The sequence below is a fragment of the Scomber japonicus genome, chromosome 1, assembly GCF_027409825.1.
Source record: "Scomber japonicus isolate fScoJap1 chromosome 1, fScoJap1.pri, whole genome shotgun sequence".
NCBI lineage: Eukaryota > Metazoa > Chordata > Actinopteri > Scombriformes > Scombridae > Scomber > Scomber japonicus.
The window spans coordinates 28,130,643-28,156,109 of NC_070578.1; the positions used below are offsets into that span (position 1 = coordinate 28,130,643).

General features: G+C 41.8%; 1 protein-coding gene across 5 annotated transcripts in view; it reads right to left on the minus strand.

Annotated features, from left to right (window-relative positions):
• The window catches only part of LOC128362530 (bromodomain adjacent to zinc finger domain protein 2B-like), a 74,114-nt gene that overhangs the window by 16,866 nt on the left and 31,781 nt on the right, over positions 1–25,467 (minus strand). For all 5 annotated transcript variants that reach the window (XM_053323324.1, XM_053323340.1, XM_053323316.1 and 2 more), the window contains exons 3-14: positions 14,972–15,160; positions 11,018–11,209; positions 10,713–10,874; positions 9,949–10,145; positions 9,624–9,836; positions 8,728–9,351; positions 6,132–6,894; positions 5,297–5,566; positions 3,574–3,634; positions 3,295–3,403; positions 1,534–1,756; positions 826–918 (exon numbers count right to left, since the gene is read on the minus strand). In XM_053323324.1, the coding sequence (XP_053179299.1) occupies positions 826–918; positions 1,534–1,756; positions 3,295–3,403; positions 3,574–3,634; positions 5,297–5,566; positions 6,132–6,894; positions 8,728–9,351; positions 9,624–9,836; positions 9,949–10,145; positions 10,713–10,874; positions 11,018–11,209; positions 14,972–15,158 (3,094 nt within the window). In that variant the 5' untranslated portion in view covers positions 15,159–15,160. The remainder of the gene's footprint in view (positions 1–825; positions 919–1,533; positions 1,757–3,294; positions 3,404–3,573; positions 3,635–5,296; positions 5,567–6,131; positions 6,895–8,727; positions 9,352–9,623; positions 9,837–9,948; positions 10,146–10,712; positions 10,875–11,017; positions 11,210–14,971; positions 15,161–25,467) is intronic.

A 25,467-nucleotide genomic window follows, 5' to 3' on the forward strand; every position in this document is an offset into this window, starting at 1 on the left:
GTGATTACAGTTGTTAAACTTTATTAACTGAAATCAAGATATATTTTACACAAGAGGTCAAGGAATTTAGAGAACTATATCACAAGTAACGTGAGACAGCGACAAGCAACAATCACAACACACACAAACACACCATTTTAAATACATGAAAATTATTACATTCTTTAGTGACTCTAACTTTAAGTAGTAAGGAATTTAGTAAAGTTAACCCAGCTGGAGGTACATTGTGTTGAGCTGACCAGTGATTCTAGGATTTTAGATAGACAGCACATCTAAGATATCAGCAGATAGTTTTTGTTACCAGATTTATGCAACTGAACCATCTGAGCATCTTTTTTTTTTACCAGGTATAAAAGTTGAATTAAAGACGTGTGTTGTAATAGCAGGGGCGCTCAGATGTTGAAAGCACAGATGATAATTGTTTTCTCTGCACACTTTATATTTTAATACGTTGGTGCATTATGCATTTCCGAATATATTACAGGTATGAGAGAAGAAATTTGGGCTCTGTCTTTCCATCTGATGACCAAGCTCACACTCTTGAGATCACAATGTGTGTAGGTAAAATATTAAAAGTTATTAATATTCTGAAACTAGAATTATTCATTCGTGCCAGCAATGGAGATTAGCGTATAAGAATATTAAAGCTTGTGTTCAAAGACTATAAAAGCATCACTATTGGCCCTAGAGGGGCAAATGGTGGGGCTGGTCTTTATTACATGTATTTAGATCAAAGTAGTTGAAAGACTGACTGACCGATTAACCAGGACTGCCTTGCTTCTAGCTCTGTGCTCCTGTTAAATGCACTAAAAGAAATGAGTTTACCTTGCTGTTTCCGGGCTTCTTTGGCTGCACGCGCCAATGCTTGCTTTTCCAGTTTTCTCATCAGTTTCATCTGGGCTGCCTGCCGGGCGATTTCTGCACAGTGAGGAAAGAAAGGCCTTGTCAATGAGAAATTGAAAATGAGAAAATATGCTGCTATAGCCTGATAAAGTATGTTTGACTGAGATCATTCTTTTTTACTAAAATGTACATATAAATTTGAGATATCTATTTAAAATACATTTTAATTTTTCCCCAATAGGAAAAATGTATGCAATTTTGCTAATGACATTTTCAAAATTGAGATATAAATGATTAAAATATTTTTACTTGGCTACAACTGTCTGTGTAATTCTACCAGAGGGCTCTGGTGCCATAAAAGATGCTTTGACTTTGTAATCATCCTCCAACATCTGCAGTTATGTTATTATCAAAGCTAAAAGCTTGGCATAGGCAAACATCAAGAAAGACAACTTAATAATGCCCTAAGATAACAACTCTGAATGATCCTGACATGTATCTGGCTATTTCTACACATGAAAATAGATGTTTCTAGTACAACAGATTGAGAAAGTTTGCATATATTTACAGTAGAAATATTTAAAACACAAATAAACTAGTTTTGGCCTCTGGTACGTATATAACGGCTGGTTGATTAATGGAACATATACTTATGACAAACATATTTCAGGGCTCATTTCCTCTGCTAACCTTGAGCCTCTAGTTTGCGCAGAAGTTTGACCTCACTGGGACTGGGGCCCTCCGGCACCAGTGGATCACCCACATTAGGGGGTCGTCCCTTTCTCCGTCGGCTACCTTTGCCACCATCGCTCGCTAACTGACGCTCTGAATTCGGGGGGCGACCCCTCCGACCTTCCATCGCCAAAATACGAGGAATGACCTCCTCTTCCTTCAACAGGCTCCACTGTAAACCCTGGAGAGAGAAAATAATGTGGACATGGAGGGATCGGGGGGAGTTGGGGAGACAACAATGAAAGATTTGTTGACAGATGGTACAACAAGTACATACAACAATTTAATCATTACCTAGACTGATCTGGGTGTATTCAAAAGAGTATAAAAACTTATTTCTGCATTTTTAAAATGATGCATTATTCAATTTTCTATTATAAACATGGAAAAAAGCTGGCTAAACAGTACACTAAATAAGAATTACTCATTTGATGATCATCTATTTTAGGTTTTATCTAATCTGGTTTTCTGGCCCCTCAGCACTGCATGTATTTATTCTATTCCCTCTGTTCTGCTTCCAATAATACACAGCTATCTATTTTCTAGTTTATCTCTCTGTATCACAGACACATAACATGGCATATATCACTGGTCACCTGTGGAAGTAATGTCAGCTGATTATTACATTTCTCCATGCACAGTGAGAGGTCTATGAACTAGAACTACTGAGGGTTTTGGTTGATTCCTATCCATGCCCTGACAGTGACTGCTGCATGAAGCTTTGCCTGCCGCTAGATGAAAAGATGAACAGGGATCAGGGAGAGAGAGAGAGAGAGAGAGAGATGAAAGGCAGTCACCTGGGGTCCTTCTCTGGCTTCATAGAAGTCACCAACCCTTATCTTTGCACTGAAGCTAAAATTATCACGCGTGAGGCCACTTATTCCATTTCTGGATAGATACTATAGAAGAGAAAATAATAATGGCGTTGGTTTAGGCAGAAAAAAAAAGCGAAATTAGCGACATTGAAAAGCAACTGGGAGGCACTAGATTGGAGGGAGTCTAAGGTTACAGTGTGCATCTGTGCAGTGCTGCTAATCATTATAAAAGCCAGGGGACAAAAAAAGAGCAAAAGCTCTCAGGGAAGAAAAACGGTTCTGACCTTGGGATGCACAATTCAGGCCCTTTCTTATTTATCAGCGCCATGCTTGGCTTTTTACTGCCTACTGACTGACTGGCAGCGAGTGAATGATCCTACAATGAATGAGTAGATATTTTTCTGTTTGGACTACTGCGCTCAAAGGCCGTTCTGACAATCAATGTATGAAGCAAACAGAAGATTATAGTCTATCTATAATATATTGTTAAAATGGGGCTGAAGCTGTGCATCCCAACACTAACCATTAATCATTTTTTGGGAAGGGAGAGGTGAAAAAAAGTGGCACAATAAGTGAATCTAAGAAAATCATCTCTCACTATTAGGATCACAGAAAGCAGGAGGGATTGGGGTTGGGGTTGGGGTAGGGGTAGGGGTGGAGCGAGGGGAGTGCAGAAGCAGAGATAACATTAACAAATCCTGATACACAAGCATTTGTTTGAGCAATGTGAATGGGCAGTGTTGTAATTATTAGTAGAAATATCCCTCCACCCACAATGGCGTGATTTGGTCTCTCTCATATTCCCACCCTGTTACAAACTCAACAGCCCATTCATTTTGCCTCAAAACATTTGCTTCTGGATCACAGCTGTAGACAATGCTGCAGCGCTGCAACACCGAGGTACCTTCATCACATCTGGGTACTGCCTTAATTTCTTGCCACACGGGGCATAGTAAGCCACCTCGCCCTGCGGCCGCCCAGACGCTGTTTTGACTCTTGTTTCTCTCCGCCACCTGGGATTTTAAGAATGAAAAAAACATCAAAGTTGTTCATGAACAATGAGAATAGTACAAGCGAGAACATGAGTGGATATGGACAATACAAGTGACAAAGATTTCAACACAGTCAGAAGTGAAGCACTTCATAAGCCAGAGCTTTATTTCTCTCAGCCTCTTGTACATACCCCAACTCCAGAGGTATCATCATCTCCTTCTCATCCATCACCCTCTTCCTCTTCCCTAAGCCTGTGGAGAGACAGAGTTCAGCCATCAATCTGACAGCAAAACCTATGACTGAAACCCTCACACATACGGTAACTGCAGTCAAAGCCTGTGAACTTACTGTAATCATACCAGGCAGGAACCCAATAAAACCCCTTTCAGACATGGAATACGTCACATTGCTGGCTTCATCTATTTGTTGAAGTGAATGGCTTTTTGTCAAGTGTCTTTTATGTTAATGCTTCTACTTATTTCAGAAATGACAGAACAGAGCTGCATGCTTGTGTGATATTTGCACCTGGTGTGCAAGAAGGAACAGTGAAAGAGTAAAATATGTTATGATTTGGAGGATGTAGACTAGATTTCGGTGTCTCTCAGGCTGCGTCACTGATGAATTTTTAAACTTTAGTTTTTGGCCATTGAAATCTTAATTAATAACCATCGTAAACATGAGGGATGCTTGCCACTGCCCCTCATAATGAATCCACGTATATACATTTTGTCATCAATTTCATCATTTAATGTTATTCGAGAGCAGACCCGGCAGCCTGTTATATAATGCACAAGCACTGACTGAGAGGACATTAAGTTGGGACTCCAATTAGCTCACACAAATTTATTCATCCATGCAGTTAATATGAATGATGTTTTTGTGGTTGTTCAAGTTGTCTTTTAAACTATTCTGCCTCCTCTCATAGTAGTATGCAACAGATTTAACCACCAAAGGAGATGAAGATTGAGATAAAACTTTTTTTAGTGATCTTTGAAAACAAAACAAGACTGACATTTCTCTTTATTTCTCTCTCTCTCTCACTGTACATGTTTTACCTGTTGTGCTACTGTGGTCTTTATGTTAATCTGACGACAACCAGTTCAGACTTGTGCTGTGTTGAAAGTGTTAAGGAAATCTTAATACAAATCTTGATCCAGAAGCCCGAAAGGGGCTTCACACACACACGCATGTTTACATTGGCAATCCAAACCTGCATTTACCAGCACCATGTGATCACCACCATGATTCAGTCATAAAACTAAAATACCATCCCTGATATATATAAAAGTACCTTTAGACCACAAAGGTATGATCTAATGAACAATATCCACTTAGAAAACAGAAAAGAAAGTTACCTTCAAAAGGAGAAAGACTGGAATACCTGCTTGAAACATTCCTGGCAAGCTACACATATGTCCTGTTTTCTCTGATATGAGTATTCTCTCCGCATTGATAATGCTGCGCCAAACCAGTTGTCAGGGCTCTCAGGCATGCCTCTACAGGACCTCAGAGCTCTAGTTAGATCATGACAACCAACTGTCCTCTTCCTGCCTCTCTAAAGGTAACAATTCACAATATTCTGAGGATGACAGGATATTCTGTTACTCAAGAGCAGATGCTAGACTTTAGTAAACAAAAGCCTGCCATCTGCAGTGTGCTATAGCCTCCATTGTGGTGCTGCATATAGATTTGTGACGAAAGTAAACATCTGCTACCCACAGTAAGTCAGTAAGAGGTACATCAGGAACAGCACTGGACACATTTAAACATATAACCTAAATAAAGTTTAGTGCTCGTAACTTTTAAAAACTCATAATTATGTATGTGCTTTCTTTTGCTGCAGCATTACAACACAGACATAAATGAGTTTCGACTAAAACTATCTTTCTGCATCAGATTTTTGAACACATTACCTAACGGAGAGGCTAGACTGTAGGAGGAAGAGCCTGGAGAGCTGTGATAGGCCAAGGCACTGGAGCTGGTGACAATGGTGGGAGTCTTGATGACCTGTAGGTTGAGAGGGGAGCAGCTGGTGGCTGTGTGATTAGTTGAGGTGTTCAGTAGTTCTGGGCCTTTGGTTAGCCTGGAGGGTGTCATCTCCTTCTTAGATGATCCAGACGGCAGCAGCTTAAACTCCTTCACTTTCTTTCCAGAGATGTCACTGTCTGAGTTGCTGTCAGACTCTAAAAGTGGGAAAGAAGGGACACAAAGTGGCTAAAGAGCTGATAGTTCAAGATTAACGAGGTATTAATTCACCAAAACACATTTCTCGGTTGTATTCTGAGGATTTCAAACACATTTCTTTAATAACTGAGCTGATGGAGCCTTATGTTAATTAGACCTGAAAGGTTAAGTCAATTTATTGATTAGTTCATCAACAGATAAACCAGCAACTGTTAAATCATTGATTAATGATTTAAGTAATTTTTCAGGCAAAAATTCCAAATTCTGTGCAGTTACGGTTTCTCAGTTGTGAGGATATGCTATCAATGATAATAAACTAAATATTTTTAAATTGTTTTTAACTGTTTGTCAAGCATGAGATGTAATTTAATTACCACCTTGAGTTTAGGAAATTATGATTGACATTTTATTAACGCAATAATTAATTAATTAATTAATGGAGAAAATTATCAAAGGATTAAAGAATTATTAAAATAACAATTAGTCGCTTTATTAATGTTAATATTCCATGGTTAACTCTTTACTTAATTGTGAAAGTTGCTTGTGCACAAAAAAGGTACCAACCTGACAGACTATCATCTGAATCCTCCTCATCCTCCTCCTCCTCCTCCTCCTCAAGGTCGTCATCCTCATCATCATCATCATCTCCCGAGTCATCAGATTCTTTATTAGCAGGGAGACCAGCTGTGGGGTTACAAGTCCCAGGGATGCCCATCCCAGGAATTCCAACTCCAGGGATGCTAACTCCAGGAATCCCAATCCCGGGCTCTCCTCCACGAAACAAATCTACTAGAGACTGTACCAAGTGGTTCTGAGAGAAGCCTTTCCAGGCAGCTAAAGGGTCTGCTGCTTGTCCCTGTCCCTGTCCAAGCCCTGGTGCCTGTCCCTTACCCTTGGCGGTCTTGCTCTTTCGGGATCCATGGCCTGTAGCATGGGGTGAGGTAGTGGAGGGCTGTGACGGAAGTCCAGCCTGGGCGGTTGCTTGGGTCCTACTCGCCCCTGTGCTCAGATTGACAGGCATTGACCCACCATCAGAGTCGCACTGAGGGGACTTGCCTTGAGAGGCAGAGTCTTTGCGAGGTTTGGTGATGAGGGCCAATGGTGCGTCCTGAGTGGTGCTTTGGATGACTCCATTGGGGTGATGGGGTTCGGGAAGCCCCAGCAGGGCACTCGAGAGGAAGAGGTTGGAGTGATTGTTGTGGGGTGGAGGAGGTGGAGCGGGTGGCAATGGAGATGAAGACAGAGACTTCCTCTTGGGAGACCTGTTTGGCCCCTGCTGCTTTTTCTTTTGCTCAGCTGGGAACGTCTGCCCTTGGGACATGAGAGTCTGGGAATGGAGGAGGAGGAGAGAGGGAGAGAATGAGGAGAGCCAGGGAGATAAGGGCAGGGAGGAGGGGGGTGGGGCAAAATAAGAGGAACAAAGAAAGGTTAGAAAAAAAATTAGAAAAGAAATGGGACAAAGTGGAGTTGCTCTAGCTGTCAGTTCAAATCACTGTTGATTGTTTGAGCAGGTGACAAAACTACAATGCAGAACACTGGTACAGTTAACTGTGTCTAAGCTCCTTTCTTAGAAACAAAAAGAACATAAATGCAATAACCAAAGGCATTGTACTCAGCCAAGTTCACAAAAAGAACCACTGAGTATCTCTCTAAAATTATAATTATTTGTCTTCACATTTCAAAAGCTCCATCATCATTATCATCATGCAGCTGGGCTATGCTTGCCTTTTTAAACTGATGACAAGTTTGGTTCAATCTGTGTTTAAGCAAAAGCAGGTTAGACTTTAACATTGCACTTTCAACTGGATGTGATATGAAGTGAAACAAATCAATTTCACAGACCATGAAATACAGTAACAGTGCTGAAACCACAAGGGGAATTTAGCTTGTTGTAAACTTCTCTGTGCTGGTAAAACAGAAAAAGGGAAATGATTTTCACAGAATAAGCTGATCTCAATAGGTTTAGCTTATTGATTACTGTGCTATTGTTCATATTTCATCTGGTGAAACTGAATTTTGTAGTAAAAGGGAAGAAAAATGTCAACTTTTATACAATTTTATGCGACAAAAGGCATTAATAATACAGTGGTGTGTGTGTGTGTGTACAGAGCCAAAGTCTGCCTCAGAATGATAATGAAACTAAAAGCATTAACCTTTTTATCAACAGGTTAATCGTAGCACCAGCTGATTGTGTGTAATTGCTGTAAACCAAAAGTGTGAAAAACACAAGGAAAACCACACAAAAACACATAGATGATAGAGCACAATGTTTGGATTGTTGCAGCTTTAAGGTTAAGATGTGAGAGAGCTTTAATTTGGGCAAAAACACTGGAAAACACAGTTCATCAGTTCAAATCGGTACAGTACAGATCTATAAAAAACTCATTTTGTCTTTTGTGTATACTACAATAACTTGTGAAAATACTACAGTACTTTCTGCAAGGCTGGAGGATAACAATGACAAAGTGTTGTAGACTGGATGATTTGAACATATGTTATTTTCATTTCACAACAACAACAACAACTTAAATACAGCCAATAACCGCTGCACACAATGACAAAACATGCACTTACTTATACTCCTAGACTCTTTCCTCTCCCAGAGGTTAGACTTTCACACATAATTTGGAAATGTCCTAAATATCTGCTTGTATTTCTGCATCCAATCCCATTGCCCTACAATTTTACTCTAAAGTACTGCCTCCTCAAGTGAGAATTTGCTCATGGCTGTGCTGCAATACTAAAGAGGGCCTTCAAATCATGATTCCCTCTGATACAAAATCCCAGTCTCTTGTGAATGAGAAACTGCAATCGTCAGTGTTTTGATTTTATGTTTAAATTTAGTGCACAGCTTCACCACCAACAGTTCTGTAGCTGTCTGAAGGCTGCTTGGATTTTGTGTTATGGTAAATGAACACCAGATTGAAAGAGGTTCTGGTTATCATGTTGTACAGATGAAGAAAATGAGGGAAATATAACTCCACAGTGAGATCCAGCAGATGATATATTTTACTGTATTTAGTGGAAATGTTTGAAATAACTTTAGAGGTTGAATGTCTCTCTCGCACACAGTAATATGCACTGTGTGACATCTGTGTGTCATTTAGTTGGATAAATGTAGTACATTATATTATTCAACTGCTGTTTTAGGTTGGCTTACCTGTTTGAGCCTGAACTCATTGATCTGCGCAAGTGAGGCTTCCAACATTTTCCTCCTGTTGGCTTTGGCGCCGCCAGGAGCGTGTTGACGTGGTTTCTGTGAGGACTTCCGGGAGGTTGTTACAGATGAGGTCAAACCAAAAGGTTTAGGGGAGGTAGACAGCGGGAGAGTCGAACGGGGTGGGGAGGGCACAGAGAGAGGCTTGGGGGAGGAGCAGAGGGAGAGGGGCAAGTGCTGGGGAGAGGAGGAAGGCAGCAGTTTGGGTGGTTTGGGAGAGGCGCTGCTGGAGAGTGCCTTTGGAGATGTGGTGAGGGCTATAGGGGAGGAAGACGGTGCAGACTCCCTACGCGGTTGACTGAGGAGTGCCAGGGGCTTTGAGTTGGCAGCTAGGCCAGTGGACTGAATCACACTAAAGTGTTGCTGTGGCGCCTCTGTCCGGGACCTGGAGCTCTGCAGAGCCAGCGGTGAGGCTTGGGACAGGGCAGGAGGAGAGACAGAGCAGGGTAGGGGCATGAGGGTTGGGGGGCTAGAGGAGACCTTCTGAGCCTTTTCCTGGGGCTCCGTTATGGGAACCCCAGAGAGTGGTTTGTCTGTCTTTGCAGTTCCAGTGCTTGCTATCAAAACCTGTGGAGCAAATTAAATAAAAAGAACTCTTGAAACAAAGAATAGCCTCACAGTATGATAATTTATTTTAATTCATTCAACATTTGGGCTCTATTTTAGTGAATGAAGGCACAGGGTCCTCAGAGCAGTCAAGTGTGCCATGCCCAGTGAGGACAAGGGAAAGCTGGCTTCGTGCTGTGTTTCCTGTTTTGTTCCCGCACATTAATGAGACCCTTTGTCTCTATATGTTATTCCACTTTAACAAAAAAAGGTTATTTACTACTTTTCTTTACCTTTGATTTCTTCTTTGTCCGCTTCTCAGAGTCTGACAATTCACTCTGCTTGTCCTCCTCTTCGTCATCCTCATCGTCATCATCGTCGTCTTCATCATCCTCTGCAAGGTCTTCCAGATCACTGCTGAGGGACCCGTCACTTGAGCTGTCTGAAGATGTGCCTGATTCACTGTTGCTCACCACAGAAGTGTCTACTGCCTTCTTGCGTGGCTTCTGGGTTAAGAGAAAAAATATATTCAGAATCATCCTCGCTGTATAATAGATAAGCTGTGTTTCAAATGTCACTTCTTTTCAAATTGCAGAGTTACTAAAACCCAGTACTGACTCTCTCTTTAGGTTTCTGGATCTGCTTTTCTGCCATCTCTGCTGGGTTATTCTGAGGGCTGCTATGGTGACTATTGGAGGGCTCTGCACTCTTGATTGGCTTGGTCGATGTCTGGACAGGGGCCGAACTTGCAGAAAAGCTTCCTGATTGTGTGGTGGGAGGACAGACTCCACTGCCATTTACTGCCCCATTCACCCCTAGAAACACAAAACAGACTTTCGTTTTAACAGATCTTTGCTACACAGGATAATGAAATATCTGGGACTAAGTGCAAAATGCAATGGGGCTACTGAAAACATTGATTTATACATGTATCTCATCAAACATGCTGGCTGCGAAAAGCACAAGCCCAACATGAGTGGTTTACATAATAAAAGATAAATTAAAAGATACAGTGAAATTAAAAGAGTGCAAGAAACAGAGATTACGAGAGGGAACGTGGGAAGGGGAAGGAGGGGGGAGAGAGAGGTTGACAGAATCACTAAGTGAGGACTGAAAGTCATTAAATTTGTCTAGAAAAGGAGAAATCTCATCACAGGCCAAAGTGGATTTAGGTAGTGGAAGAAAAAGAGAACACACAAATAGAGATAGTGGGAGAGGAGAGACAGAGGTTAGGTTCTTTATTTTCAGTGCAGAGTTGCACTATCTCTTACAAAAAGAGACCACAGCACATATGACGATACTAAGAAGAATTATATGAATTATATGCTGATGTTGTCTGTAAGTAAGAACTGTTGGGATCAGTAAATGGATGTTTTTGACACCTTTAGGTGGGGCATGGCTGTTCTTGCTGGGCATCCTGATCTGAACAGGACTGGGGCTGTGGTTGGGCTGGATATGGGGGGTGAAGAATTGAGGGAAGCCAATGAAAGAAGGGAGAAAGGCAGCAGCTCCCCGTCCATGGGCTTCAGCAGCTCGCCACCACTCTGTCGGGGAGGAGACGGTACAAGAGAAAACAAGAGAAGTGAGTTGTAGAAACATGTCCATCTACAAAATGATTGCACCCCCCAGGCTCCCCATTCTCAAATCTTGGGCTCCCCATTCTCAAATCTTGAAATCCACGTCTTACCAGAGAGGGCTCCTAGCTGGGGGTGGGCAGCCAGAGCAGCTGACATGCCCAGGGAGCCCAGGCCTCCAAACTCAGGCCTGCCTGCTGCGGCAGTGTAGATGGCTCCGAAGGCTGGGTGGTTGACCAGAGGAAAGGCACTTGACAATGTGGAGCCAATGAAGGGCTGCTCTCCTGCTGCTCCAAACAGACGGCCTAAGACAGATCCAAATCAGGGAGGAGGATGTACTCACATGTTTCCAAAGTCAATCCATAACAGATACTTGTGTATGACAACACATTGGCCAATGATAAAGAGCAAAAAGTGGAGAAAAGTTCACAGCTTTTGACTGGTTCCATTTCTTAATAAACACACTCTCTTCTATTCCATAAAAGGAGCAATTATGCTGTTTGCAGGTTTTTTGACAGTTCAGCATTTGGTTTTCCACCACATCTTCAAACAAGAGTTAAAATAGAGCTGCCTCTTTCACAGTTAGTGGAGCACTGATTTGTTAACAGAATTTTTTAGCTGATAGTTACAACAGCATTTTTTTAATTCCTTGTATTTGAGCTTTTCAAGCCATTGAAGGAGATCTCTTCACATACAGATACAGACTGAAAAGCCCTATGTGATAGGATTAAAAGATGGTGAGATGGTAGGCTTTTAACTCTAATCTAAAAATATTCACTTCTGACTTGATTTCACTATTTGTACATATTTAACAATTATTTTCTTCCATAAAGTGCAATTTAAAGACAGCTGACAGTTGTTTATTGCACCTTTAGCACTGCTTGTTGCCCTACTTTTTGTTTTGTACTGTATATGTTTATTTGTGCAGACTGAGAACATTGCTCTCAAATTACATCAGAACTCTTGATATAAGGACCGACAGGATGTGTAAAACCTAGATTTGAACAGCTTTTGAAGCTTGTCGCTTCTTATCCACCTGACTCTATAAGAATTAAATACAGAACAACTGACTTCTATTTGTGTAAGAATTAACTTCAGATTTAGCTTTCACTGAGTGCACATTGTACTTCCTCAAAAGGTAGCTCCAGTGTCTACAAGCATCTGACAGTCTGTTGCTTGTGCATGATGATTGTGTCTATACAATAAAAGACTGAAATTAACGAGCATTTTGCCATAATCCAATTTTAGCACTGGACTACTTGTCTATTGATATTTCTTCCGTTTAGACTGAGCGTCAGGATATGCTGCACTGTGACAAAGACTGGTTATTCTAAGTGAGGAAAAAGAAGTGTGTATATAAGGTGTAAAAAGCTAACCTCTTTCTATCCTTTTGGTATTCAATTTCAGCACAGAAGAATACTTCATCAACATCATCATCATCTAGCGTTTTTCCTGAGCACAATCATTTCTGGCAGAGGCGACTGCCACGTATTACCTCCTCCCAGAGTCAGATGCAATTTTGTGTGAGCATATTTCATGCAAATTCAATTTCTATTCCAGAAAAGGAGAGCAAGCCTGCTTGATGCCACTGCATAAGCCAGGTAATACACATGCAAAAAAGTGATGACTGAAGAAAAGGAAAAGTGTTGTGCATGGCGCTGATGAAAATGTCAAACTACAATACACTTGCAAACACCACAGAAATGTAAAACAGAATGACACTGAAGTGCCAGTGTTTTTTTGAATTAATGCAGTCTGGGATCTAATTATCCAGAGGGAGACTTTACACAGTAGGGACAGTTATGTATGTTCTGCAGCAAAGAGTAACGAAAGCTGTAAATTAACATGAATCTACAGATGCATCTCAGAGACTATTTTTAAGTGAGAATCAAGCCGAATGTGGCAAGAAACAAAGCTTTACCAGTGTGCCAGCAGTGTGAAGTATAAGAGTATAGCCCTTTGTGTTGGCTTCAAGGCCCCGCTCTACCACAAGACAGCAAAATCTGCCTTTTGAATGTCATTAGAATATGCTGAATATGTAGAGCCCGCCTTGCCAGCGTCAGCTAGCGGATACGAAGATAAACGACTGCAGTGCAACCCCCAGAAAGGCCAGCCACAGCATTCACTTGTGCCTGGGGTGCCCACCTCTCCACCAACACCCCCAACCACCACCACCACCTCCCACTGAACACCCCTTCCCTTTCCAGGCAACACAAAGTGACATCTGCAAATGCCTTTTCAATATTAATGCAGGCTTCCAGAAGGCGAATAATTAAATCTAAAAATTTGAAGCGAGAAAGAAGCACAGGAAAGACATACCTAGGATTACCTACGCGCTGTCTCTCTCCCTCTCTCTTTCTCTCTCTCTCGCCCTCTTTCTCATTCTGTTTCAATCCTTCCTCCACTCTGACAAACTGCACCGCCTGCTTTTTTCATGTTTGGATGCTGCCGAAGGGGGATTAATTTGTTGTTTGTTGCAGTCAATCAAATTTCCACAGACAGATTTAAGTTAATTGCATCCGTGAGTTGATCCCAGAAGGAGAGAGCGCTACGAGCACCGATCAGCTTTTATTCTCCAAGTGATATCCTCATCAATGACACGCGCGCACGCACTCAAACACACAAAGTCCACGCTCATTTTAATGTACTTCAGATTTTTTCAGATTGGCACACTGGTAAAGAACCTTGAACAATGCCTGCAAACACTGTGTTGAAACTATATCTCTGCAATACATAATTACCGATGTTACCTGCTTACACAATACACTTGACATATTCTTGTTGTTCGGTTTCATTATGTTTTTCCTTTTTTAATGATGAGATGAGTGTAGCACAACTCTTTCAGCATATATCTTTGTATATGTTTGAGTTACAGTCTACAGAGAGGAAAAAGGCATCTCATACAAAAGAACTGCCTTGCTTGATTCTCACAAAGCGCAGCAGAAGTTCAGAGCTAACAGCCTGCCTCTCAGCATTTCATTTGACGCTCAGTCCAAAATCGCTTATCTACAAAATCTGAGCACACGTAATGGCACAGAGGGATAAGGGGGATGTATAATGCATAAGGAGGAGATGCTCCTAATGGCTTCTTCTTTGGGGCAAAACTGAGGAGATGGACGACAAAACAAGGGGCTTTATTCTACTCTCTCCTTCTTCCTCTTCTTGTAACAGAGAGAGGGAAAAAACATACACAAGAATCATGGCTATTCCCTGCTCAGTGAAATCTTTGTTTGTGTGTGTGCTTATGTTTGTGCGTGTGTGTGTGTGTGTGTGCTTATGTGTGTGCGTGTGTGTGTCTATAGTAGGCCTATGAAAAACAGCAAGACATTAAGAGATGAGGAGAAAGAGAGCATGAGCAAATGATTCACTCACTCTCGCAAGGGATATTTGAAAAACACACAGAGCTAAAAAACACATACACAAACACACAAACACAAACACAAATACACACACACACACCAAACATATACACTCCTTTGCCTAATGGCTTTGACCAATACATAGAAAGGAGGCTGGATGCTGGACAGGACTGACTAGACACTGAGTGGCTGACAAATGTTAAATCATGCAGGCAGAGGCTCGCTCTCTCTCTCTCTCTCTCTCTCTCTCTCTCTCTCACACACACACACGCATAGAGACACACACATGCATGCACAGTGTCGTGCTGAGCCTGACTCTGAGGCAGCTGGAGCCAGAGAGCTGAAGGTTGTCAGGAGACATGGCGAAGCATGTGTGTGTTTCTCACACAAAAGAGCCCCCTAATTGTTTGGGATTCATTAATGCAGCAGCTTTTCAATTGCAACCCAAGCTGTCAGGGAAAAAAATCCTTGTAGCTGGGAGAGAGGTGTATTCACACAGGCTGCAAAATAACTGTATAATTAATACAGAAGGAAACTCATTTTTCATGGTAAAGAAATGAGGATTCTGAATGCTATCAAGAGATGAAGGTTACCATATTTGGCGTGTTTTTTATGGTTACATGGAGACTGTTTACAAAGTGTGCTGGTATTTTTCATAGTTTTAGAGAGAGAGAAGATCGACAGGTGGACAGAAAGAGTGATTCTTACCAGAGGTGCTGAGTGTGGATCCCAGTGCTGAGGGGCTCGGGGCCAGGCTGCTCTTAGAGTGGGGCGCAGGGGATGACGAAGAGGAAGAAGAGGAGGAGGAGGAGGAAGAGGAAGAGGCCGCAGGGGAGGAGGTGCGAGCAGCAGACAGGGTGGGCACAGGGGAGGCCAGCCGCTCTCCAGACTCCATATCTGTCAAACACAATCCAATCAGCAGGGTTACAATAGCAAAGCACACCCACCCACCCACACACACACACACACACACACACACATGCATAGTGTTACACATACACAACATATTCTAGCACACACACACGCACACATGCTCACACGCACACACATCTCCTGACACTTTTCCTTTCACATCTCACTTCCCCTGAACAATATTTCTATTTAGCCATGCTCACTGGCTCCCAGCCTCTATCGATTCTATATAGGGTGGGAAGGAGGATAACATCTTTAAGGGTTTTGATACTGGACAACAAAGCAAGTTTTACATTTCGATGCAAGAGAAACACCAGAGAGAATTGTGGTCCGCAGCAGGGCAGGAACTACTACAGAGAAGTCACTCACAGGTCTGCTCGGTTCTGAGGAAATGAGACCCAACCCAGACCTCAGTCGGACTGGGTCAAAACTCTCCTCAGTCTAATCGGGTTTGGTCGAGTCTCCTTATACTGCCGCAGGTCTCGGGTCTGTTTATCAATAACCTGAGCGGATCCGAGTGGACCCGAGAGAACACCGTATCAGCTCTAAACATGTAGTGCGTCACAATCACTGCAGGAGAAAAGTGTGTGTTTGGAGTGAGAGGAGAATGTAGCGAATCGACGTGAGGAACAAGTTTAACGAAAAGGAGAGCAAGGAGGTAAAACTGACTGAAACATCAGCTGTTTGCTCCTGTTTTAAATAGTCGACAAAGATGAGAAAAGGGTTCTGACGTGGGAACTGAAGACTAACATATTCCAGGAAAATCAGTCATTTACAAGATGTATGCTGTTACTTTGATTCACAGATATTAAATGTATTAAATATGTTTGAAGCATATAAACAAATTCTTTTAATTTCTGTGACTTTACATTAATTCTTTACAACATTGCTGCTCTTTCTCTCCGCAGCTGCCTCTTAATTGACAGGTCTCTCCTTTTGAAGATATAATTTATGCACATCGTGTTCAACCATGTTTTCCACAGGTCTGTTTTGGGTCAGGTCCTACATTTTGGACCCGTGAAGACCTCTAGCTCTGAATGACAAAAGTTAGCAAAAAACTCAAAATCAAAAACACATTATTTGTCTTTTTTCCTCTCCTTCTCCCTCTGTAAGACACATACATCAGCACACACGCGCAAACAAACTAACACACACACACACTTGCGCACACCTGTGTTTGACAACCAGGATCCCTTTACACCTCCTTGATTAAAAAGAATGTCATTTAAATTTAAGAGCTCTTTGAGGCCTTTAAAGACAACATTGCTCCCGGAGTCCTTTCAGTTGGAACTCGAACTAAATGGAGAGGCTTTTAAATGCTGGGTGCATTAACCAACACGATAGCTTTCCATTATGAATCGCACAGTGTCGCCATGACAGCCATTATCAACCATCCAACAACATAAACCCTCACAAGAAACATTTGGCCCTTCTGCAGCCAAATATTTTACTTACATTATTCAACTTTAATCCCCCTTTTGCTTACAACCAAGAACACAATGTGGTCGAGTCCACACAGCCGCCAACTTGTGTAGCCAAATAAACACTAAACAGTATGAAAACACATGAATTTACACACACACACACACACGCTCACACATTTAAACCCCCACTGCACTCACACATACACACACAGACAAAATCACATCCCCTGTCTATCACATCAACCTGACTCTTTTTCTCTCTTCTCCTTTTCCATATCCCTCTGCCTGACACTAATCCAGGACTGAAAATCCCCTTCAAAAGCACAGTTTGCAGATTGTGTTTTACAGGCAGGCTTTGTTATTGTGTCATTACACATAAACAGTCTCTGCCTCCATCTCTCTTTCCTTCCCTCTCTCCTGCCACCCCTCCACCACCCACCCTCCCTCTCTCCTCTGCAGTGGGAGCAGAGCCACTGATTAAATCTCTGAGACAAAAGCTGCTATCCTCTGAATATCAAGTATCAGCCTTTCGCCAGGAGCAACACTGACAAGAGAGAGGGAGAGTGGGAGAGAGAGAGAGAGGGAGAGGGGGAGCGAGAGGCACGGATGACAAGAAAACCTGCTGCAGTCCACAGGGAGGAGGCTGGTGTGCCATCGGACTTGGGCAGCCATGACTGCCATTGCTGCAGTGAAAAAGATGGCAGTGGTGTAATTATGAGCAAGGTCAAAGGTCCTACGTATGGCCTCTCATGCGAGGCAATAAGATGTGAGATAAGGAGCCAAATTATCAATCAGAATAGCAAATAATTCATATCTAATGTTGGTTACAAGGATGAGTGTGTTTCTGTTTGAGTGATTTAGTGTTTTGTGGTAATCTCAATCAAAAAATGTTACCTCTCTGTCACATTTTGTTGCATGAGTGGCTGTCACACTCTGTGCTCCTTCACTCCGGCTGTCACCCTTTAAATGTCAGGTTAGGGTGAAAAGAAAAAAAAAACTTGAAAAAATGGATTCTTTCACAAGATAAAAAAAGAGTGATGCCCGTGGTTGCTCCTGACAAAAAATGTAAGTATCATGAGAAGTGTGATGAAAATGGAGAGGAGCTGTGGCCCTTCATAATTATCATAATGCACATGAAAACAAAAGGCTTGTGTCTCAGAGGACGAGCGAGCTTATGTGGTGTCAGCTGGTAAGTGAAGCGGATCATTCCCTACCTTTTTTCAGAGGGAAAGAAAAACAGAGAAAGAAGAGAAAAGGAGATACAAAGATTGAGGTGGGGGAGAGGAGAGGAGAGGAAAGGAGAAAAAAGGATAAGAAAGACAATATGCTCTGATTTTGTTGTGAAAAAAAAACAGACAGACGAAAGGAGAAGAGTGGAGAAGATGAAGGACAGGCTGTAAACCATTCCTGTCGTTTCTCAATATCTGCACTTAATGCCTCGCCTTGTCAAATCGTGATGATGTGAACAGAATTGATTTCCCCCCCTAACAAACAACAAAAAAGCAATCCCTCCTTTGCAGAGGTGTAAAGCAGAGCTACCTTCCCCCTCATCTCCTCTCATCTCTCACAATCTCTCAAAGGGCCTCTTTCTGGGGATGAAAGATGGAGAGAGAAAGGACAGCAGGGGGAAAAAAAAGAAAAAAGCCACTGCATGGCAAGTCCATCTTCCTCCGACAACTACAAACTGATCACTTAGTGCAATTAAATCTAATAACAATAATAAGATTGAGCTCGGCAATGTAGCTCCAAATGCACAGCCACAACAATGATTGCAACAATAATGGAGCGCCAAGGTATTTAAGGATCCAATCCTGACTTAATTATGAGAAATTAAAATGGATTTAGCATCAGAATTAGCTTGATTTTATAGGTAATTAACGGCACACCACAGTGGCGGTTATAAGGCAAGCGTTATAATCTCCGTGAACGGCTAAATCAATTTGACTTGAACAACACCGACCAATCAACAGCGGAGCAGCGCAACCAGAAACAGCAGGTCTCGCAGATGCAAGGAGAGGGAGAATTTATGCTAATGGCTGAACTATGATTTATAAGATGTGTTCCAGCGCTGGATTCACAGTCACGTCCACAAATACAACACAGCACCCAGCTGTCAACGCATGCAGCTAATAGTGGCTGGGTGCAACGGCCCTTCAGGAGATAGTGTAGCTATAAACAGCTCTGCAGTTTTATGATTGCATGTGGCCTTCATATAGGAGCCTTCACATGTCAGTATCATCTGAAAGGAGGGCAGAACTGTATAAAGGAGTGCGTGCATTTGGCAGTGGTGTAATGGCCTGTATGTACTTCTTGGTATATGGCCTCACAACGTGCATTTTTTTTGTGGTGTTGCATGTATGTTACGCTGCTCGGTTACGCGTGCAGAGGTTTTACAAAAGACTGCCAATACATGTGCCTATAGAAGTGTGTGTGTGTGTGTGTGACAGAGAGAGAGTGTGTGTGTATGTGTCACAGCCTCAAACTATTCAACCCCCTGTGTGTCTTAGTGCCCCTTTTCCTCCTTGCCCCCTTCAACACACACGCACACACACACACACACACACGGTAACAGATGGCTGATACTAACTGAGATAATCCGCCAACAGAGTCATCAGCATGGATCAGTGGTAATCAGAGTGTGGACACAATGTCTCTTCTCCAGCCGTAATGGAAGGAGCGCCTGGCGCAAGAGAAGGGAGATGCATTATTCCCCGCAATGCCCTGACCCCATTCAAAGACACACGGAGGCTCCCAGCTCTCCGTCTTTTTTTTCTTCTTCTCCTCACTGCAGCCGACAATAACTGTATTGTCGCTGCTTCCGCAACGTTAAACTCCCTCCTCTGGATCTTTTTTTTTTTTTTTTTTTACATTTTTTTTATTATCACATTTTATTGTGATGAGCAACTGTGTCAAACACAGAGACCTCTTTTTTAGCTCAGTCCTGCTGCTCCGAGAAACTAAACAGACAAATGTCAACATAGCAAGTGTGTCATGATGAATGTCACTGGTGAGAAAAAAACACACAAATAAATAAATAAATAAAGGAGGATCACTATGAGTAATCCACCATTAGCACTTCTTGTTTATTCAGCGAATGGGAGTCATTGCTCTTTTAAAAGTTTATTTCATTCAGAGTTACTCAGCACAAACATATTGATTTGTTTACCATTTCCAGTAAATAAGGAGGTTCTTTCTGAGAATAGATCATACTGGTCTAGTATCTAAAGGCTCTTCTGCTTACCAGGTGTCAGTTATTAGTCACTCATTACTAAAAGCACACACACACACAGACAAAAGGTACTTTCTGTTGCAGTTGTGGTGGAAATCAAGATCACTGACAGCTGACACAATCAGCTTGAACATTTTTTATTTCTGGCCCTGCGTTTCATTTCTGGCTGTTGCTCAGAGTCTGAACTTCCCATCGCTGATTGTGTTTGTGGGTGTATTTTTGTAGGCATGCCATGTGCATTATGTGGATGTGGATGTTTGTTCTTTGCATGCTTGCTGGCACTACACTAATTGAGAAAGATCATCTTGCTTATAGTGGAGTGCACGCACAAGCTTGCTTGACCCCTTTTCTCCTCCCTTCATCCCTCCCTCCCCTCTCTGCACACACCTCTGAGGCCAGGAAATGACATAACACAGTGTCTGGGCAAAAAATAAGTGACAACCTTTGTCCAGAGTCAAACATCTACTGAAAGAACATTTAAAGAGACAGCAGATGTACTGTATGATATCACACTTCCCCTCTAAACAGCCACAACAGAAACTGTGTGATTTATTCTGAGCCTACAGCTAATTATTATTTTCATTATTGATTAATCTGCCAGAAAATGTTTCCTATGCTCTGTGATGATATGATCAAACCGTTTGTTTTTTCTTCACTAACAGTCCAAAATCCAAAGATATGCAGCATATTATCACATAGGACATTATCAGTTGTGATAATATTAAGTTTATTATCACATTAGACAAAGACAAGCAGCAAATCCTCTCACCTGAGAAGCTGGACCTCGGGTAAGCTTGGAAATTTTAATTGGAAAAGTGACTTGAAACGGCTAATCAATTATCAGATAATTGTTTCAGCTCTGTTTTACTCAAGGTGTTATATCACTGTAGAACTTGATGACTGTTTAGGAGAGATCTTCGTTAAGTAAATTTAAAATTTATGAAGTAAGAAAACTCCGTACCGAATCACTAAATCATGATATTGAAAAGGATATTTGCAGAAGCACTTTGTGAACTGGCAGTGGACGGAGCCAAGGCCTGAAAGGAGTACAAAGAGACAGCATGCCCCAGTGTGGCCTGTCTAGGTGACAACAACTAGAGTGACTCAGACCCCTCCCTCGGCTCTGCTCCTGCCCAGTGACAGATGGCAGAGCAGGGCATGTAGGGGATGGGCACCATCTCTCACCCCGCCTCAGCTAGCCTTGGCAGTGGTGCTGGCCACAGGTCTTATTACAGCCACACCACTGCCTGCCTGCCTGCCTGCCTGCCTGCCGCCATGTAACACTGGAGCTTACCACGCTAGAGCTGCTTACTGCCTGCCAGGGCAAAAAGGTAATGATATGGTCCTGTGTGCCGCAAATGGTAGACCATGGTGTTAGCCTTGAAGAGTTTCCAGCTTCAGTATTCACTGGGCTCTGTTGTTAAAACACACACACACACACACACATACACACACACACACACATATCCATGTCACTGTAAGAGGCTTTAGATAAACTATAAAACCAAACGGCATGCCACACGCATTCTGTATATTTTTGAAATGACAAGAAATCGGCTCCTGCCAAATGGCTTTATTTGCCTTTTCAAGCATACTGTAGATGCCAAAGGCTGGAATCAACACCCCTACTCACCATCCGTCTCTGCTGGGTTCCCAGTGACAATAATGTGATTTTGGGACATGGTGATGACTCGGTGGAGAGGAATAGGATAGGCTTGTCACTTGTGTTTGATGTCAAACCTATGTGTGACAGAATAGTGTTACTCAGCTCAACCAGACATAGCACTACTCCCATTTCCTGGCCATAAATAGAAGAGAATGAGCCGGTAGTGAGCGTGTTTCTGTCTATGTGTATCTGCACACACAAGCACACTCGTACGCGCCATTCTAAGTATCATAAAGTAAGCTCAATAAGAAAAATCCCATCTCTTACGCTCATTCGCATCTGCATCCAGCCAAAGCTAATTATTCTCCCCATGGTAACCTCGCTGGGTCTTCACATCAAAAAACCAGAAGTGTGCATCAGGCAATCATCCCTGATGAATCTGCCCTTCTCCCTCTGCTAGCCACTCACACTCATCTGCCAGTCTCGCTGCTCATTACGGTTTTTCTGCAGACTGAACGAGATCTGCTCGCCACTGGCTGCATGTGTCTACAAGAGTCCATAATGACTTTGGAGCAGTTTGGAAGCACAGAATAACACCAATCCGATGCTTTAGAGAATAATATGTCGTCTCAGGCAACCACACACACACACACATACACACACACACACACACACACGCCAACACACCAGATACATTGGAAGCAAAGTGAATGGTAAGCCAAAGCCTGTTAATGTTAATTACAATTTAGATTATAGACTGTTACAGTATTTTACATTTGCTCTAGTCTAATATTCAGTGAATGTAGCTCTGGTGCAAAAAACCAAACTGATGATTTGCAAAAAATGTAGCCCAAGGCCTTAAACGTTGTGCTTAGATACTCAGCACACAACTTGCTTCACAAAACACATCACACATACTAAATACAGCAGAACAGTAGAAACAGCATTCAACAGTACATTTGCTGTTTGTGCACATTTGCAGTAATAAATTAATTTAAAATGCATGTTTAATCATATCTCATTACTTCCAGGGACATTGCTCAGGTCAGTGTAATTGCTGTAACAATAACACATGTCCGCTTTGGTGTTTTAAATCTGGAGTAAAAGCAGTGACATTTATACACCTTCCCCTGAAGTTTTAAGCTCTGATCACTTCATGTGTTTCAGCTCACTATTTCAGTTTCACGTCAACTATTTCTATTGTGGACATATGCAGGCTTCCTCTGTACACCTGTACGCTCATTTGGCCACATGCAGTCTCTCTCTGATTAAATTATTTCAACCAGAAGTCTGAAATGATTAAAAAATATCTATAAAATGTTTACTTTATGTAATCTCAAACAGTTTGTAGCAATAATACTTCTTATATGATCAAAAACTTGATAACTGAATGCTTTGATTCTCATTATTTGATATCATAACATGACTTTGTAAACTTGGTAACTTTTACATGGTATTTGTTTTTAGTGTGTAACTGCTGAGCTCGTATCAGTTGTCAATGTATTTAAAATTTCTGGATTATCAGTGTTGAGCATAATTTAGTTTTAATCAGCAGTTGCTAAGAATATCCTTCATTCTTTGAACGGCACATATTTAAATAAATGCAGGAAATACTAAAATACATAAAACTGAATAACAGGAAATAGCATCAGTTATCAGGAATATCAAGGGATGAAGAGGAAAGAGTGTGAGCAAGAGAGAAAGGGGAGGGGGGCGTGGGGGGTGAATGAGCACACTACTCCAGATATGCATAATGCAAATGACATGCATGTCAAATAGCAAAACAAACTGACAGTGACAGAACAATGGAATAGCCGGAGAGCGGCAAGCCTTGCTTGAGCAATCGCTGCAGCCCCCTCTGTCCATTTCCATGGGAAAAGACTATTCAGATTCACTTCTGTTCAACTGAAACTTTACTTGGTCGGAGATAACGAATATATCACTGTGCAAATGTGACAGAATTCAGATAAGTGGTGTGATGGCAGAAATAGCTTATTCATGACTACCAGTTACAAAAGCCTGGTTTGATTCTGTTCCTGGAGCACATAATGTGTTGTTCAACAGCACAGAAAAGATAGTACAAGCACAGTTATAGACCCTAATTTTCTGCTACTCCCCTCCACACACCACACAAAGCTGCAGCAAAAAAACTATTCATGGGACAAACTGTCTAGAAAAAAGGTATCAAAGGTTGATTATAATTATAAGTGTGAATTTTTCTGCAGTCTGATATTGGTTTGTAAGATTTAATTCAGTCCACATTTATAACATCTTCACAGAAAACACTGAAATTAAACACTTTCTTTGAGCTGAACGATGTAAAAAATGACAAAACAACAGCTCATATAACAAAAAGCTATTAAGGACAGTTTTTATTCAATTATTCAATTGGTAAAATGAAAAAAAAGTAGCTGCACTTAGACTAAGAAGTGATTTACTAACTGTTTTATGAGGTGTTAAATTGAGCATCTTTTGAGTTTGGGACTATTGGTCAGACAAAAGACTTTGAAGATGTCACTTGTTTTCTTTAGGAAATTGTGATGCCCATTTTTCAACATTTTCTGGAATTTTTTAAACCAAACATTAATTGAATAATCAAAAAAAGGCAGATTAATAAATCATGGAGGTCAGTTGTGGCCCTAATATCAACCATAGCATTTCAATAAACTTCAAATCTTTAATATCCAGTAAATCATTGTAAAATACCTCCCTAATAATCATCATCTTTTTAGTTCTTTTTTTTGCATCTGACATTCCCTGAGCAAACAGCAAACCCTGAAACATAACACTGTATGTATTTTAGATGGAGCCGTTCTTGTGACGATGATGATAATAATAATATCAGCCAGGGTTTTTTTTTTCTTCCCAGAGTTCCCTGATTCCTGTGACTTGCTATACAGTTAACAGCTCATTTAGCTGTTAACGTTACTAAACGAAAAGGCTGCTCACATCTCTGGCTTGATGCTGTGTTTATTATCTCTTCTGCAACCCCCCACCTTTACACCTCCCTCCCACCTAGTCTCTGCTTTCTCACTCTGTAATTTTTTACCCTTTCTCTTCTTTGATGCTTTTGTTAAAATCAACATTAATAACACCTGCACATAATGACTTCATTAAAAAGACCCTGGCTTTCTTTGCAACACACACCTAGACAAATGCTAAATGGCAAAAGGAAGGTAAAAATGCGGTATACAGACATGTGTCAGGTGTTTCCAGTGGCACACAATCCAGAGTTGCAGGTGTGCGTGAATACTGAAATCAGATGAAGGCTTTAAAAGCTGCTGAGTAGTTGCGGAATAACAACAACAATCTGGCAATGTGAACTCAGATGAGAGAAAATCTAAACGCATTAAACTCAATATGTCAATCACTTGTGTTCCTCTGTTAAAATGGATGCTTTACTTTAATGTTAAACATGTGAAAATGACTGGCTGGAAGAGAATAGTGTTGTATTGACAGAGAGGGAGGCAAAGCAGCGGGCAGTCAGCCACTCTGTTCTGCTTCACTGCAACATGGGAGGGAGGCCAGCGTGGACACACACACACACACACACACACACACATGCACGAGCGCACACACACAGATGTAAATACACACATACAGGCATTCACACACAGACAAGCACACACTTGCGCAAACACACACACACACACACACACAGATATTACCCCTGTCTCTGCGTCTCCCTCTCTCTCGCGCTCTCTCTTTTCCTCTCTGTCTCTCTCTCTCTCTCTCTCTAACACACACACACACACACACACACACAGTGCAGCAGGTGAGGTGCCAGCACATCACAGCGCTGCCATTTTTCAGTGTCTTGCTCAGGGAGAAGCGCTCTGACATTTTATGAAGCACTCTGCAGAAATCAGCAGCTTGTAATGGCGGCTGGACTGTCACTCCTTTCCACTCTTCACACTCCCTCTATCTCCCTTTCTCACCCTGCTTTTAAGATATTATCTCCCTTGATTAGCATAATCTAATCAATTTTACAAAATTGGCTTTTAATTTAATTGGCTTTAAGAACAATCTCTTC